The 18,159-nt window shown below is 41.6% G+C and overlaps 1 protein-coding gene across 1 annotated transcript; it reads right to left on the bottom strand.

Annotated features, from left to right (window-relative positions):
• Positions 1-1,524: 1,524 nt before the first annotated feature.
• Positions 1,525-5,526, bottom strand: btbd17a (BTB (POZ) domain containing 17a). The gene is made up of 3 exons (XM_030774852.1): positions 5,338-5,526; positions 3,854-4,131; positions 1,525-2,611 (listed from the first exon to the last, which is right to left on the bottom strand). The coding sequence occupies exons 1-3, from the start codon at positions 5,524-5,526 to the stop codon at positions 1,525-1,527; spliced, it is 1,554 nt and encodes a 517-aa protein (XP_030630712.1).
• Between the last annotated feature and the right edge of the window lie 12,633 nt (positions 5,527-18,159).

Here is an 18,159-nt window from a genome sequence, read left to right as displayed (position 1 = left end):
CAACTACCTGAACGTGCTAAAGCACTTCTATCAACTCAAAGTGATAGAGGTAGCCTATACCTACGGGTATAATGAAACCTAAGTTCAGCTTAACGTGGAATAATCAAATCTAATTATCTATGCATCTAAGACTGAAATGTGCTGACTTTAACCAGGCTCTATAGTACAATTTAGTATAGCACATAGCGTTTACACTGGAACAGAACTGCAGGACTCCTGGAATAGCAGACTGGGAACAGAGTTGATATTTAGTAGAGCAGAGTAGCACCTTGAAATGTTCAGATCATGAAGTTCATCTTGCTGACTGCATTCTGTTATATCACTATACATGTAAAGTCAGCACAATGTTAATTACTACTTTAGGGCTGGTAAACTAATCTGTGAGTCAAGAGTAACTTTTGTTAAACGTACTTAGAGGCAAAACTTTTAATAACAGCACAAAATGAGATTAAAAGAAGATTCTGTTCCACTTATTTGCAGTGATCTTTCAAAATAGCACAACACTTTTTGTCCACTTCATATCCAAGGCTTACAAAACTACTGCAAGAAGGGCACATCAATGGACATACTGTCATATTTGGTCGATCAAGTGCACAAATAAGTTTTTTTAAAGGTCCTAGAACGGGGGAATGTTACTTGTGAGTGCTGTGTGGGAACACAATTCTACCCAGCCATCTTGAAGCTCCCTAAATATTCAGAGTTATTTTTGCATTAAAGGGGGAGGGCTCTCTCTGTCTCTCACAGCCAGACAGAGTCTGATGCGATGGCAGAACATTTATTTAACATTCACAAAATGCTCAAAGAATTTTATTATACAAAACATCTCAATTAACTGTTGTAACAAAAGGTTGTTGGAATGTCATAAGAATGTTTCTGACAAAAGGGTTTTTTTTTGTTGTTGTTTTTTACAAACCTGATAGGAAAACACATCATGTCTTCACAATTTTCCTTCTGACTGAGGAGTGAAATGATGAGCTGAGTGTAGTATTAGCATTAGGATAGATGGAGGTATGCTGGACTTCAGACCAGGTCTGCTCTTTCTCATGGCAAACAGAAATCATCCTGATATGAGAATGTCATTATAGACACAGCACTGGGGACAGCTCCATGAAACAGAAAAGTAACCCTATTCACAGAACTACAGCGCAATAAGTTTTCAATTTCAGCCCTTGTGTCTGAAATGGAACTGACCTCAAAGTCCCTTGGGAGTGGGGGCTATGGTGATGTGAGAACACAAAGTTAAAAAGCTAGAGGGAGCACTTCCTATCTGTTGCTGTACTTGTCTCATTGACAGCACAGGGGAAAGATACAGAGTGCTCAGACCTTTTTAAAGAGTCTTTTGTTTTTAGCAAGATCTGTTCCAATGCATTGACTTGCACAAATTTTTTTTGTTTGTGTACTTTAATGTCAATTAAAATAACCCTATTCCCAAGACTGAGCTGACTTAGATAGTCCATGCATTTACAACATACTGTATATTATCAGGTGCACCCTCTAGCTTTTTAAACTTTGTGTGTCACAGCTTCAGTTCTTGCTAGTGATGAGAGTGTGGTACAGGGGTTTGATGATGATGTGCACATAGAAAGCACTATCCACCAGGTACTCAGAGGTGCGGTCGTGCAGGTCAGCCTCTGCAAGGAAGTTACCTGTCTCTTCGGTGCTCTGGTGGAAGTTGTAGATGTGCTTTACCACCAGTTTACTTTGCTGCCGCGTCGATACTAGGACGGTCTTCTGAAAGCTCACCCCAGCAAAGTCGGTGCTGGAGGTGGCAGGCGTGACAATGATCCGAGGGCGTCCAGTGCCAGCTATGCCCTCAGGGCGCGGTGGCTGCATGGTGCCCTGCTCCGTGTACATGGGCCGCATGCTGAGCGGTAACCAGCGGGGCGAGAACAAGGCATTCCACGTCACACGTTTGTTTGCATCAGAGCCACTTGGACCCAGCTGGGTTTGGAAGCTGGTGCTGCGGTCGTCACGACTTGGGTTATTGATGATCCAGGGCGCTCCCCAAGTTGGCGAAAGGTAATTACGTGGCACGAAAAGGCTGCAGTTCATGTCAAAAAACTTTGCCAGCTGAACTGGCGAGGTGGAGTGGAACTGGTAAGACATGTAGAGTAGGTCGCGCACCGACTCATGGTACTGCGTGAGAATCTGAGATTGGCGCTGCAGACGGAAGAGCTCCCGCGGCGGGATCATGGCGTAGCGCACCGCCCGTAAAGCGTTCTCTGTGGTCAGCCCATCTGGCTCATTCTTCATCAGCCACTCCTCTAGAGCCTCGAAGAGCTCCAGCTCACTCTGCAGGACCAGGTCTGACCGCTGCAGCAAGGCCATCAGCAGCTCCGGACCGACCAATGGCCACTCGCGGCTCTGCAGAACTGATGACAGATTCCAGGAAAGGTACTGCAGACAACTGTCCCGCAGTTCTGCATCTCCTGCCGCTGAGGCATACTGGTACCAGCCAACCACATGACCCCCTGGGGAATCAGTGGCAAGGTTTTGGCTCATGTACTCGGTCAGACCCCGCCGAAGACCCAGTATGCCGTACTTAGTAGCCAACTTATGCAGAGGAGTTGCCTGGTCCAGACGTATCAAGATCTCCCCGCAGTACAGGTACCTTCACAGAGAGAGGAAAGGGAAACATGCAGGGCGGTGAGACAAAAGATGGAACAGTGATGCTGCAGAGAAAGCAATGGCCTCATGCACGGGTATCAGGGGAAAGCTAAATACTCATTCAGGTAGGTGGAGGCTTAGAATCTGCAATGGCTTCTTCCCTCACAGTCTTCCTGAATGTCTTCTTTCTGTTTTTGTCTGACACTCATTTTTGTCTGTGATATGAAGTATGGTGGAAGCTGTTGTGCCAATAAGCTGGTGTGTGGTTCTGTCTTTCTGGTTTTGACACTAAAATGCTTGCTACATAGACTGAGGTGATTGGTGCAACAGAGCATACTTCTGTCTGCTCAATGAGTCATGGTGCAAACGGGATTAGGTCAACATTTTTTTACCCGCTGCAGAGCTGCAGTGTTTGACTGCGGCTATTTTTACCCCTCTCCCCAATCTCTCTCTCTCCCTCTCTCCCTCTCTCCCTCTCTCTCTCTCTCTCTCTCTCTCTCCTATGTTTACACTCATGCTCATTTTCAGACATCTCAAAAGATTTATATCATCAAACTCTAACTTAACTTGAGGACCTCTCCAAGAGTAATTCAAAAGTTCAGCACAGCCTGTATGTGTGGGGTGGGAACCTTGTGCACCTTTTGATGCATTGTCAGCATTTCACAGTAAAGCTTGCAGAGGCCATCACAAGTGGATCCATTTTAAAGTCATCAGTATTGCTTTTCATTGATTTCACAACCTGCTCTGCCCCACTAGAGAGGGGAGACTGTAATACCACAGCGAACCACCAGAGAGCACTCTGTGCATCTGTAGTAGGGGTCTACACTTGCCCAATTTATTCAACCTGTGAAATGTGGCAGATTAGCCTGTCATCTAAAGTGTTAGGAGATTATGCAGAGATGAGACCTAACATAGTCAGAGTGACTCACACAAGTTCTGTGCAGCCACCATTTGAGCCTGTGTTTAAGGTATATTTGAGCCAGTGTTTAAGGTTTGCTTGAGCCAGTGTTTAAGGTATGTTTGAGCCCATGTTTAAGGTGTGCTTGAGTCAGGGTTTCAGCAGTGTTTGAGCCAGTGTATAAGGTATGTTTTGAGGGAAAATCCAGGGTCTCTCAGAAGAGCCCTGCTTCTCAGCTAAAGATGAGAAATGTTTGCTCCGGTAATGTCCAGAGACGTTACATGTTAAATCATAGAGAAAAAGAGTTGAAAACATGGTTGAAAATGCTGTCACAACTCACTCTCTCACCTGATAAACTTTTCAAAGACGGCTGTGCAGTCGGAGGTCTCCCGCAGCACCAGTGTGCTGCTGTTGCGACTGTGCAGCAGTTCCTTGAACACAGGGCTCTGTAGCGACAGGACCAAGGCGTGAGCCTGAAGCACTTTCACTTCATCGGCATCTACCGTCTCCAACCTCAGCACCACATCACTGCTGTTCCCCTGCAGCAGCAGTCCCTCCAGCTTACCCAGCAGGCCCACAGCGTGACTCAGGGTCGCAGTGCTGCCCTCTAGTGGACTGTCCTCTCTCTGCAAGGCTGAGACAGACGAGAGAACAGAGAAGGTGTTGTACATAGATAGAGCATTGACATGTTCGAGTGTGGAGTATGTATGTATAGTCAGTATTCAAATGTAAGATTCAAAAGCACTATACAAATGTAAATAAAGCCATTATTGTCAGTTATGACAGATACTCATTTACTGCTGCATTATCTGATAGTAAATTGTCCTTGCTGTTGCTCTTTGCTTTTCCTGAATCTTCCCATGTAAATTGACCACATAACTACCATTTTCTCATTTTTATAACTTGCTATATTTACATACATTAGTTGACAAAAGTTTTAACACTTGGAACACGTGAATTTAGAGTTCATTTAGTGATACATAAATGAGGAAACAACCTTTTTTTTTACATAAACTGCACACACACTCCTGTTTGTGAACCTGGAGGTGGTTCCTCTTTTTTCATTGTTAAATTTACATTCTGAAATGTGGTTATGGCAAAACTTCCCTTCCTGTATCAAAGACAACTGGCTGAGTAACCTGCACTAAAGCACACACACACACACACACACACACACGCACACGCACACGCACATGCACACGCACACACGCGCATGCACACACACACACACTTTAGCTTCAGCAAATGCCCCCTTTTGTCTCGGATATTCCTTGAGTTGTTTACTGCATTTCTGCATGCCTTACCTGTGAGTGTGTACATGTGTGTATGTATGCATGTTTGCGTGTTTGGGCATGTGTGGGCAGAGAAGTCAAAGAAAGGACATCCACCAATAAATGTTTGCAAGATTTGAACTTCATATAAACAACTAATTGTTTAGCTACTGTAACATACAAGAAGAATCTTTTTTATTTGTACTCTTATTGAAAATCTTTGTTTATATAGCTTAAATACTGTACATCAGTTTATTTCCTTTGTTTTGTCTCTGGAATTCCCAGTTCACAAGTTACAAGGAAAAATTTTTAAAGCTTGCTCACTGTTTCAGTCCAGATATGATATTTCCGTAATATCAACTGGCAGATAAGACCACAGATATACAACTGACTCACTAACTCTTTTGTGAATAATACAACACAATGATCTTCCTCTTTGGCTGATAAAAATACAATAATAACAGGACCTGGACTCTAGAGCACTCTCTGACCCCAGTAACAAGTACAGTGAGTTTTTTTTTAAGCTTGCGTTTCTCTTTCCCTCCTGCCAAGTGTAATCACCTCCATCTTCCACACGCCCACCCCCTGCTCGGCTGTCACTCTGCCCACCGAGATGCACAGCCAGCTGGGCACTAGAGGAGGTGAGGTCACCTTACCTCCATGGAGCAGTTTCATGTGGAGAGAGAGGATAGCAGACCACAGGATCGCTGGGTAGATCCGAGAGAAGAGCCCACCTTCGAACTCACTCATTCCTTTTTTTATTGTTAAACCTCCTCCAGCTCTTTTCAATCCTTCTTTGTGGCCTCAGTTCTTCCTCTTCTCCCTCGTCCTCTCCTCCTTTTTCAGTGGTCTGTTAATATGTCGTGTCCAGTGTTGTCTACCCAGAGTGGCCAGTGTTTTTGGTGATTCTCTGATATATAGGCCACTGGATCTTCTAGCTGTTATAATCATAGCACCCCATTGATTGGCAAGATCTAGCTGATTTGTTTGGGGGGGACTGACTGTGGAGGGGGGAGTTGTCATGACAACAGCTTTGATCCCAAATCCTCTGGCGGCCCCTGTCATGTGCCATCGATCTGGAGGGAGGGGCCCCAGCTGTTTGCATGAGAACAGGGCCAAGGGATCACAAATTAAGTGTTAGAGTGTGTGTGTGTGTCTGTGTGTGTGTGTGTGTGTGTGTGTGTCTGTTTATATGCAACAGAGAGAGATGTCAGTCATGTAACATCATCGCTCTAAATGTCTTGAGATGGTTAAGGGTAGATTAATGTACTGTGTCTAAAAATACATTCTCAATAAATCATGAGTTAGCCCAGATAACTTCTTAAACTCCAAGCAAATTTGGAGGTCTTGGGTCCTCCTGCTCTGTTTTCAGTGGCTCAAGTGGCCTGTCAAAATACACCATGACGTTTAACGTAGACATCTGGGATACACGGACATGTGATTCTTAGACTGTACTCCCATCCACAGAGTGCACCCAAAAATCTGGACTCAAATCCACCTTTGGATCAAAGGTTAGTTTAGGGGAGCTGGTTTATTTATTCTAAATGTTCAAATATGGAAGTGTACTTTCCAACGAGATGTTTAAAGATGAGAAGTTCACGATGACAAGGACAATGTTACACTGTCGGCAGCAGCCAAAGGAACACTCAGAAATGGGCTGAGTAAGAGGTAGGGCTTTGGCTCTGACACATGCCAACAGGAGGGTGCTATTACAACGTAACTGATCCGTTTGTTTGTGTGTGTGTGTGTGTGTGTGTGTGTGTGTGTGTGTGTGTGTTCATACTGTACGTATATACAAGCTTACAAGACTTAATTAATTTCTAGTGTTTTTTGACTTTTTTCAGTGTCATTAAGCAAACACACAACACACAAACATTGTCTCCATATTCCTACAGCACTCATTAATACAGCACTCATTAATACAGCCTTCATTAATACAGCACTCATTAATACAGCCTTCATTAATACAGCACTCATTAATACAGCCGTCAGTAACAAATCACTCATTAATACAGCACTCATTAATATAGCCTTCAGTAACAAACCACTCATTAATACAGCCTTCATTCTTAATCCCTATTCCTACAGCACTCATTAATACAGCACTCATTAATACAGCCCTCATTAATACAACACTCATTAATACAGCCTTCAGTGACAAATCACTCATTAATACAGCCCTCATTAATACAACACTCATTAATACAGCCCTCATTAATACAACACTCATTAATACAACACTCATTAATACAACACTCATTAATACAGCCTTCATTAATACAGCCTTCATTAATACAACACTCATTAATACAACATTCATTAATACAGCCTTCATTAATACAGCACTCATTAATACAGCCCTCATTAATACAGCCTTCATTAATACAACACTCATTAATACAACACTCATTAATACAGCCTTCATTAATACAGCACTCATTAATACAGCCGTCAGTAACAAATCACTCATTAATACAGCACTCGTTAATATAGCCTTCGGTAACAAACCACTCATTAATACAGCCCTCATTCTTAATCTGTGTGTTCTTGCGTGTCTATGTTGGATTGGGGGGGGATGCGAGTTTGTGTGTGTGTGTGTGTGTGTGTGTGAGAGAGAGAGAGAGAGAGAGAGACAGACAGACAGAGACAGAGACAGAGAGATAACAAAAGGAGATCAGAGTAGTGCATTTCCAGTATTCATTCACTGGTGAAGACTTTGTCACGCTGCAGCTAAGGCAGATGTGGCTGTGATCTCAATCAGAACATATCCTGAGCCCTGGTAAACTCTGAAACATTCACACCAGTCTGGGCTGACAGTGGTGCCATTAGAAACATCCATTTGAATTGAACTGGGCCAAATACAAAGCCAAATGTTCACTGCTGCTCATTACTGGGCCCAGAACAATCCAGAAAAAGGGGACAGTGTCATTCCAGAGTCGCCCAATTGGCTGATTGTGTAAACTCCGTCTGTCTTCAAAACAAATTTATCATGTTGCTCTAGTAACACAGTTTAGAATCATTAGATGCCGCGGATGTACTCATGGTCACAGTAACCATACACAAGCCATTGAGCTGAATTTATTAAGAGACATTTTCAGCTGTAGGCAAAAGGGTAGTTAATCAGAGTGAACAAGTAGGACAACAGTCCACCAATCAAAATGCCCTACATAACTATCACTGACATATGAGACACACCAAAATCCCAGAAAAACTTAGTATCACAAATCACATCAGCTCACCTGTATCATATACTGGTTAGCTCCAGCCCCACCTTCCCAATGAAAGCACAGAACATGAAAAAGAGTGGACAAACCATAATGATGCTGTGTGTCACAGTTCTGTGGTCAGACTTAAATAAACCAAATTGCTCATGGTAGGAGTCTGGTCAATGCTTGACCCTTGTCTGGCTGCTTTACAGTAATATTGATTCCTGCTTGATTAGTGAGTCAAAGCCAATTACACAGTAGACCCAGATAGTGTGGGTTTGCTTTGCCTGTTTTACCTCCTTCTGCTTTTACACAGAGAGAGAGCCATAGAACATTTTCAAATCATGTTAGAGCAGAGTGTGAATGCATGGGTATTTTTTTCTGCATTTGGTAAAATATCTGAAAATTATGTCAGGAAATTAACAGTTTTTCTTTAGATAAAATTTTAGTCCAGTGACTCATAAAATTACTAAGGACATTTTAATTGCATTTGTTGATGCTGGAGTGTTTGCAAAGAGCTTTTAAAACCAAAACTCACACCCCCTATTTCCTATTTCAACCACAGTAAATTGACTGCATCCATTAATGAGATCCAAACTGTGTAACTGCACAGTTAGTTTCAGAGAAGGCTGGACATAACAGTTTAATAACTGAAGTTATTTTTTACCTATGAGGATGGCCACTGAGTGAAAACCTTCCCATTTTACTTCACAGGAATAGCATGATTCTCATATGTGAGATGACATTTCCTCCGGTAAGCCGACCTGCAGTAGTACCATTGTGTTGACTGACTGAGAGCAAAACTGAAACAAACTGTCATTGTTCTGTTTAGTCAGGAACCTGAAAAAACAGTAATAGCAATGTATGTGTGTGTGTGTGTGTGTGTGTGTGTGTGTGTTAGAGGTGTACAGAGACATCATTATCTGTATCTGTTTCTGGATCTGGATCTGTTCAACCAACAAAATGATCTGTCTCTGTATCTGTATTTGGATAGTAGACCGCAGGTGGTTGTGGTTTATGCTGGAAGTCGCGCTAAATTGGGCAAATTATGTATTTTCTAGCCTAATATTCATTGGCAATGCAACTTTTGGGCCTTCAAAGCATCAAATTGACTCAATATCGGCATATAATTGATTATGAAATATATTGCCACATCCTCATACTGTACTTTTCATCTCTCTCTCTTTTTTCATTTCTATTTGTAACTAAACTAAGTTTTATAAACTGTCTGACTTTCGACTGGGTTTGTAATGGAGGAAATACAGTACATACCGCTAACAACTACAGGTTGCAGGGGTGTACCAGCTGCCTCACCAGGCTTTCGCTAGCTCCTGCACCTGACTCGGTGGGGCGACTACAGAATATGGCGATCACTTGTCAATAATATGTAGTAAATGAAACGAGTAGTTAGGGAATCAAAGTCCTATGTTGTAAACAGAATGGGCATTTTTTTTTCAAATCTTGTGGCCATCCACAATGACATGAAACGATTTGAAGAAACACAATGCCTGACGTACAGACATGTCAGTCATGTTTTTCCCCCCGAATAAAAACGAGCAACTTCAGGTAGAAGAAATATCTGTTCCCATCGCATTATTTGTTCTTTCCCGAATACCGTATTCGGATTCTGGTGCATACCTAGTGTGTACATAGGCATAAATTCAAGAGCAATTAAATGTGCCTTAAATGAACCCTCAAATTAAACTTGACTGTGAATTACCACAAGAGGGCAGTATTGATTTAATTCACCAAGGCCAATGAGCACTTTATAAATCAATGAGTTAGTGGCTGTTGCTGGGCTAATGCTTAGCCTTCTTCTGATGATGATGACAGCCATCTCTCTCTCTCTCTCTCCATTCCTTTTTTCTCCTCCACAACACCCGCCAATTAAATGCACATTAATTAAGTCAAATCCAAGTGAAGTGTATGTCCTTTGATCCCATTAGTAGCTCTTATGTATTAATGCAGTCTAATGGAACAAAACTTTGTCTCTTAAAAGTGCATTAAACTATGTATTTGTGTTGGTAGTGCAGACTCATGAAAACAAACAGTGTGACTGTATTGTGAAGATATTGTGAGTCATAAAGCTGTAATTACGTCTTTAAGATTGGGTACACATGTGTAGGCAGCCCACACCATGCTGCAGGACTTAATTGCTGCCTGAGATGTTTTTAGTGAGATACTAAGTTACTGATTGTGTGTGTGGTCCCTGAGTTATGAATAAGTGCTGTATTAATGAGTGCTGTATTAATGAAGGCTGTATTAATGATGGCTGTATTAATGAGTGTTGTATTAATGAGTGCTGTATTAATGAGTGCTGTATTAATGAGTGTTGTATTAATGAAGGCTGTATTAATGATGGCTGTATTAATGAGTGTTGTATTAATGAGTGCTGTATTAATGAGTGCTGTATTAATGAAGGCTGTATTAATGAAGGCTGTATTAATGAGGGCTGTATTAATGAGTGTTGTATTAATGAAGGCTGTATTAATGAGTGTTGTGTTAATGAGTGTTGTATTAATGAAAGTTGTATTAATGAGTGCTTTATTAATGAGGGCTGTATTAATGAGTGTTGTTTTAATGAGGGCTGTATTAATGAGTGTTGTATTAATGAAGGCTGTATTAATGAGTGATGTATTAATGAGTGCTGTACTAATGAGTGTTGTATTAATGAAGGCTGTATTAATGAGTGTTGTATTAATGAGTGTTGTATTAATGCGTGTTGTATTAATGAAGGCTGCATTAATGAGTGCTGTACTAATGAATGTTGTATTAATGAGGGCTTTATTAATGAGTGATTTGTCACCGAAGGCTGTATTAACGAGTGCTGTATTAATGAGTGTTGTATTAATGAGTGTTGTATTAATGAGGGCTGTATTAATGAGTGATTTGTCACTGAAGGCTGTATTAATGAGTGTTGTATTAATGAGGGCTGTATAAATGACTGTTGTATTAATGAGTGCTGTAGGAATATGGAGACAGTGTTTGTGTGTTGTGTGTTTGCTTACGGACAAAGACACTTGAAATTAAGTCTTGTAAGCTTGCATCTACATACAGAATGCACACACACACACACACACACACACACACACGACTGTTCAAGAGAGATGACTTTTTGGAATATATACAATATTTCATTGCCACAGTCCAGTGGAAAAATATTATGCTGGCCAGTTCCAGTGCTGACCATGTTAGGCATGAAAAATTCTCCATAAACTAACCTTTGATAAGTCTACACTGGAGTGGACCAGTCAGGGACAATGGAAGTGCTACAGTAAAATACCACCCACCTTCCCAAAGGTTTACATTTCTCAATCAGTATTTATATGAAGGATTCCAATAGACAAACTTCAGGATAAAAAGAAGGGCAGTGCACAGACCAGAACAATTTGACAGATGTACTGTAATTCTAAAGAGAATAGTATGACAAATTATTCACACCATTGTCAATCAATGACAGCTGTAAGAACATTAGAAAAATAGTTCAATAGAAATGACTTGGCAAATATTTGTTAGAAGCACCATGAACACATGAATCATGAATGGGAACAACAGAATAAAAGGTCTGAATGTGCATACACACACACACACACACACACACACACACACACACACATAAATGAATAAACTCTTTGCTGCTCTAATGGTGCCAGTGTGTCCTCTCTCTCCCCCTCCCCCCCTGTTTGAACAGAGGCTGATGTGAGGAGATAATGAAGGGTCTCGGATACACAGAGCGTGCATGGTGACCTGCGATAAGTAAGAAATGGAACTAGCCATCACTTAGCACACCCTCCACCTCCTGTCTGCAAAAGTCTCTGCAAAACTGCTGTAGCTGGGAAGTTATTTGTGTTGGAGAACAGAGGTACAGCAGAATTCCTCTGCCCCTTCGACCTCTCGGTATCTAAAATATTCTGAAATCTGCACACATGTAGTGAACTGATAATGGAGGAAATGTTTTCTTGGGCTGACTGTTTAAGGGGTGACATATCGGTGGATGCCATAAATTTTCAATAATGAACATCAGACTACCATTAATTTATGAGTTTATAAGGCTGTTTAGATTCCTACAGTCTTTTGAAAAAAAAACCCCCCACAACTGTAGAAATCGGCCGTGTCAAATGTAAGGAGTTATATTAAATCTCACGGTCAGTTATCTGACATTATCATGAGCCAAAGCGTAACTCATCCTGTGGGGGGGGGTTGGTGCCTTTATGAGACCACACTTCAGTAACACTACTAAAAAAACACATTTCTCTCATTGCGTGCCATGAAGTACAATAGGCAACTCAATTACCTTACTGTGCCTATCCGACAAGCAGTTTTGGTCATAAATGTCATTTAATGTATCAGTCTACCATGAAATAGAAGGGCAGTGCCAGAAGGCCATTAGCTTGCCTTCCCACATCTTTCAGACATGCACGAGTGTGTTTGTATTGGAGAATAACGCTGTGGAGTCAGAGCAAACTGTTGTCATCGTCCATATATCAAATGACGACCGTTTGGACTGTACCCGGTGGGAAATCTGCGTAAAGCCACGTTTTTGTTTTTTAAAAAACATGACAATACAGAAGAAAGACTCTAAAAACACAGCTCTGCTTTTGACCTTTTTCTTACCGTTTTTTTTTTTTTCAGCATAGCAATATGACAAAATTACAATGGATCGACTGTTTTTTTTACCTCCACAGTCGCTCACATAAGTAAGTATGTAACTTCTCCTAGTTTCATGCAGACACAGATTTGCAGTGACTGACATACTTATGGCAAAAAAAAAGCTTTTCAAAGTCATGCTAATTGTTTTGAACCATTGGCCCTGTAAATTGCGACTAGGATGTCATGCACAACATGTGCTCTCCCAGAATCGCCAGTATCGACCAAATGGATAAATGAATTCAACAAAGGCTGTGCGCTGAGATGGTAATGCAGACAGGAAGTGTGGTTGACGCAGTCGCCACATGAGACAGGGATGTGGGTGTCAGGGGTCAAAGCCAAAGCCTGAGGAGAAAGCAATAAGTGATATCAAGATGACGTCTGTCATAAAGCACTAACTCAGAGTTATGCATAATATGGAGCAGGATCAGACAAATTCATAAATGCACACAGGGGAGATAAATCTGCTCACACAGAAGAATTACAACTGATATTACGTACGTAAACACACAGCCATGCGCACATACACACACACACATACACACACACACACACACACACACACACAAATACAAACACACAAACACACACACAGCCGATACTGTTGATTGATGAGAGCTGTTGCCTCTGCATGTTTGGATAATGAGGCCCGGTGTTGATGCAGTTCATTTTCTGCATGACTGAGTCTCTCTCCGTCACTGCTGTGGTGGTGTCAGGAACCAGTTTATCACACAAACACTCACAGATTACCACCCGGGTGACCACACATCCACACATATGTGTCCACAGACGGAAGCACCCCCCATCATATCCCTACCATCCCACACACCCCACACTGCTGAATCTGCACTTACCCAGGGACTCTGTGGCTGGGGTGATGGAGCAGCAGGGTGAAAAAATGGCCTTTTTAAGATGGTGAGAACAGCAGCCATTATATGATAATACATACAGTGACTGATGCCTAAGTGGAGAACTAATAGTGGTTTAAGCCCCCACTGGCCACATCAGGAAAACACAATGGGATGTATTGGTACAGAGTAAGGTAGCAGTAATGCTAGCAGTTTCTTATTGACAGGTAAAACCATCACCTGTGTCTGGAGTATGATAAGAGAAGATTTTAAAATTTTTCAAAAATGTGAAAAAAAAAATATATAAATATATTTATTTATTTTTCATTTATATTTATGCATTTCAACATTTCTCAAACAAAAGAACTGGTATGCCATAGAATAACTTTATCTGCCCATTAAAGCATTTACGTTTACGCTTCCATTAGAATCATTTACGTTCATCTGTCCATTAAAACATTTACCTGCATTTACCTTCACTAAACATCAATACCATCAACACACCAGTATGCATGTCAACCCTGTCTCTTGGTGATGGAGAAAACTGACTTGATTACAAATCGGAATGAAGCCACTGTAGTAAATGACCATGTTCTACTAGAAACTGAGGAAACATCAGTTAAATGCTACAGATGTCAAACATAATGCTTTCACCCATCCAGTCTCCACACGTTTGTCATTAAGTGAAGATTGGAGTAGAAGATGGGACCAGTATAAACCGCTCTTGCCGATAACTAACTCAGTGGAATTGCACGTTGCTCTTCGTGGAAGTCAGCATTGCGTGGTTAAATGGACTAAAAGCGTCTGTGATTCTCCTGGATGTAAATGGTGATTTATTTTGTGTGTGTTTTGTAGGTCTCTATGGAGCAGCTGATAGTGGATATAAAAGAAAGATTCAGGAGTTCAGGTAAACGATTATGTATCATATGCCTGTCTTAGCACATAGCTGCAGGAAATGAAGGCAAAATGAATGTACACACACACGCACACACACACACACACACATACCCTCGAACGTGCGCACAAACTCATATGCACACACAACAGCAAAAGCAACAACAGCAACAATTTTTTCTTTAATTTCAGCTGTGGACTCTCATTTTTCATGAGATCTTTGTGAAATTTTTCATTAAGTATTTTTGTTCTGAAAAGCTGTAATATTTCATTACAGAACAAAGAGGGGGATTCCTCAGCTGATCCAAGTGGTGAATTCTTTAAGGACAGTGTGTTAATTACTCTGTAATTACTTAGTAATGAAAGTCCTATAAACAAATTAGATGTGGGAGTATAGATCGATCTGAAATGCGTGCGTGGTATGTGTGAGCATTGTCGTAATACTGATGACAGTCCAAGGACTGTGTGACCTGCGGGCAGACAAACTGGGGACCACATGGCCAAAGCTAAATTTGGACTGTAATTTACATTCAAATCACAGCCTGAGCAAGTCCATAGAGACCTCGTTAAAACACACACGGCAGAGAGGCACAGTGTCTCGCTGGACTGCAGGTATATAACAACGTGAAACCCTAAACCCATATGTCTAACTATGCTGCCACTGACCGTGACTCACAGAAAATGACACCTCCCTGTTGTTCCCTTTTTCTTCTCCTCTCTCTTTCTCTCCCTTTCTCTCTCTCTCTCTCTCTCTCTCTCTCAGAACTGCTTCCATTCACAGAAATCAACACTTGTGTCTTCCTATCCCTGCTTTGACTCTCTCTCCCTCTCTCTTTCTCTCTCTCGCTCTCTCTCCTTCCTTTTGCTCCATTGCCCTCCCTCCCCTTGGCTTTCTCTGTCTTCCTCTCTCCTCCCTCACTCATTCTCCCACTAAGCTTCAGTGATGTGCCTGCTGCTCCGCTCCCTCCGCTCTTCCTCCTCCTCCTCTTCCTGGTCCTGGGCTCCTCAACAGGGCACTGGCAGTGGGAAGTACGGCACTTGGCTGTGGACAGGCTGGACAGTCGCACAGATGGGCTCTGGCATCTGGCCGTGAGGGTAAGAATGATCCATCCTCTTCACTAATGCACCAGCCTTAACACTCAAAGCAATGGCTTCTACTAATATTTACTCTGACAGAGCCTCTCTGTTTTACCAGTGGACATTAGCAGAGTCTTTTTGTGAAGTTCTGTTTGGGTCTTTTGGTCTGTTTTTGTGTTATCAACCTTGTCGCATGCAAAGCTTGAAAGAAGTTCTGACATGTGATGCTGTTAAAACTAGAACAGGAAAGAACTTGGCCATGAGTTAACTGGGAGATTTATCAACCATAAAAACGAATAATCGATCCTATAAAAATGAAAGGCAAACCAACTTTATCTGGAATCACCTCAGATGACCTGAGCGTCTTTGATGTAGATTAATTTGGAAAGTTGACATTTTATTCTCTTTAAATGGACCTGAGTATGGGCTTTTTGTCTTAACTGTTAAGATAGGAAAAGTACAGCAAGGGGTTAATATGATTTGAACTGAGCTTAGATTCATATCAGCAGAGTGCACTCTCTTCCTCTGCCCTTAGATATGTTTCCCTTCACTATTCGTTTTTCAGACAGGGGCATTTCTGAGGAGAGATTTGTGGTGATAATAAGAAGAGTGGTTCCTCTGTCTCCTGTCATGTTAACCAGTGGGACAGCAGGAAACTCAGGGTCAAGTCCAAACTCCCATGCTCTGAGAAACTGGAATGCCATTTTGCTGGAAATTTCCGGCTATTTTTATGCAGTCCAGGCGCTGAAAACAGGGTGCTGGTTTAAGTCCGCAGACCCGGCAAAGCGTAACCTGAACCAGAGAAAGCTCCCTGCTCTGAGAAACGGTGAATTTTTTTTTCTTCCTCTGTTTTCCAACGAGTGGTGAGGATGGTATTGCTGTACCATTGTCCTTGAGTTCACTGCTGTTCTTTCAGGTGTATCGTTCCCCCCCATGAATAATTGAGAGGACTCAGTTGAACGGAAGGGACTGAAAAAAGAAAGAGTTCATTACAGCTACACGTGAAATGAGTCCAGGGCTAATTCATTTTTAGTTGTAATGTTTGCAGTCCTAATATACCATCTCTTACACCACACTACATATGTCATCTTCAATAATGAGCAAAATGTGAATTAATCTTTATATGTCAATACAATGTGTTCAGCTGTGACACTTATGCAACAGACAGGTCCTTAATGGCTATATGCTTGGTTTGTTTTCTGTTCGTCTTAGTGGTCGCTTGGAGAAAAGCATCAGCTAAATGAATAAATGTAAAATGTCAATTCAGATACGCTTTTGAGGTGACACTGTGCTTATGTCATGGAGTCATGTGTAAATATTCTCTGTATAACGAGCCTTTGAGTTTCCCAGTCATGTGATGTCAGTGATGGTGTGTAACATTTGGGATGGAGGAGCACTCAGGTTAAGACTCTACTCACACAATGCCGAAGCACTTTAGAACCATGTCGTCCCTAGCAACCGTGCTGTGCTCTCACCACACTAAAATCCTCCTGTGTGGTCACGACAGAACAAAAAGGGAGTTGCAAAAGGACTTTCTAGAAGCATCTTTTTGTTGACAAGAACGTCCCTGGCCGCAGACGGACTTGTGTTTTTTTCCCCCATATGTAAGGGGCTGCTTCCTGTTTTGAAACAGGTGCCCCCAGGCATAAAACTACCCATGTGAATTTCTGAAGCTTAAGAAAACAGAGCACCGGACACATACGGGCTTTAGGCTGAGCCATAAGCTCCAGTAAAAAAAAAATTCTGAGCTCAAGGGTCTTTTTTGGGTTATTGCACACAGACTATAGGAAATCCTTACATAACTCCGAACATCAGTGCATAGCTGAGCTGAGTTTGTGGGGAGGTGTGTTATCTGGGTATAGAGCTGGTATTAAAATGTGACGGGCATTCTAAAATCCCTTGGTTTCTGACATTATCTCTCTTAAATATCCTACACTACAGTATAATGGATTTTAAATCTCAGCTCACATAAAGTTCTTATGTACCAATCTGGACACATAGAGGAAAAATTCAGTTATTCTGAAGGAGCATCTGTTAGACCCGTTCTCGCCAGACAGTTTAAAAAAAACTTACAGTAAAATCAGTGCAGCATCACTACACCCATGATATCCACGAGAATACTCCAGCGATCTACCGCAAAAACGTATATCTTCACCTTTTTTAGAACTGTGTTAGATGTGTAAATTGTTTCACAGGACCGCTTTGGTCTCCATGGTGATGGTGGACAAATCCCAACATGTGTGTGTGTGTGTGTGGTTTTTTTTTTCTTTTTCTTTTTTTTTTTAATGACAACCTGGGATTACAGAACAGAATTGTTCCCATCAACACCATCAAATTAAAATCTCCCAGTTGGTCCCTGTTCACCACATCTCATTTGGTCACTGAGTGGGCTCAAGGACATTTGGAATAAATGAAAAGGCCTTAGACTGTGATATTGATTAGTGACTGCTCATGTAATAAGTGCAAGTCAAAGTCTCCTAGGCATATTGGAGTTCATAAATCATATCACATTTCCTGTCATTTTTCCTTCGGACAGATACCCCAGCCAAAAAGAAGAACGAGAAAAAGATAGAGCAAGATAAAGAAATAAATGATTAAGTGTCTTGCTAGTCAAGGTCAAAGAGTGATGACTGAGTATCTGCAGAGCTTGTTTTCTGTAATTAGACATCAAAGAAGAGGCCCACGGATTGAAACTGCTTCATCTTCATTGA

This window comes from Chanos chanos, chromosome 5 (assembly GCF_902362185.1).
Source record: "Chanos chanos chromosome 5, fChaCha1.1, whole genome shotgun sequence".
Lineage (NCBI taxonomy): Eukaryota > Metazoa > Chordata > Actinopteri > Gonorynchiformes > Chanidae > Chanos > Chanos chanos.
This window is presented reverse-complemented; position numbering and strand designations above follow the sequence as displayed.

Bases quoted from the DNA above. Each gene is read 5' to 3' on its own strand.
- btbd17a (XM_030774852.1), bottom strand. From the start codon at position 5,526: ATGAGTGAGTTCGAAGGTGGGCTCTTCTCTCGGATCTACCCAGCGATC. The intron at 4,132-5,337 runs GTGATTACACTT...TCAGCCTTGCAG, and splicing joins TGGGCGTGTGGAAGATGGAG to AGAGAGGACAGTCCACTAGA. The intron at 2,612-3,853 runs GTGAGAGAGTGA...CTCTCTGTGAAG, and splicing joins GTCTTTGAAAAGTTTATCAG to GTACCTGTACTGCGGGGAGA.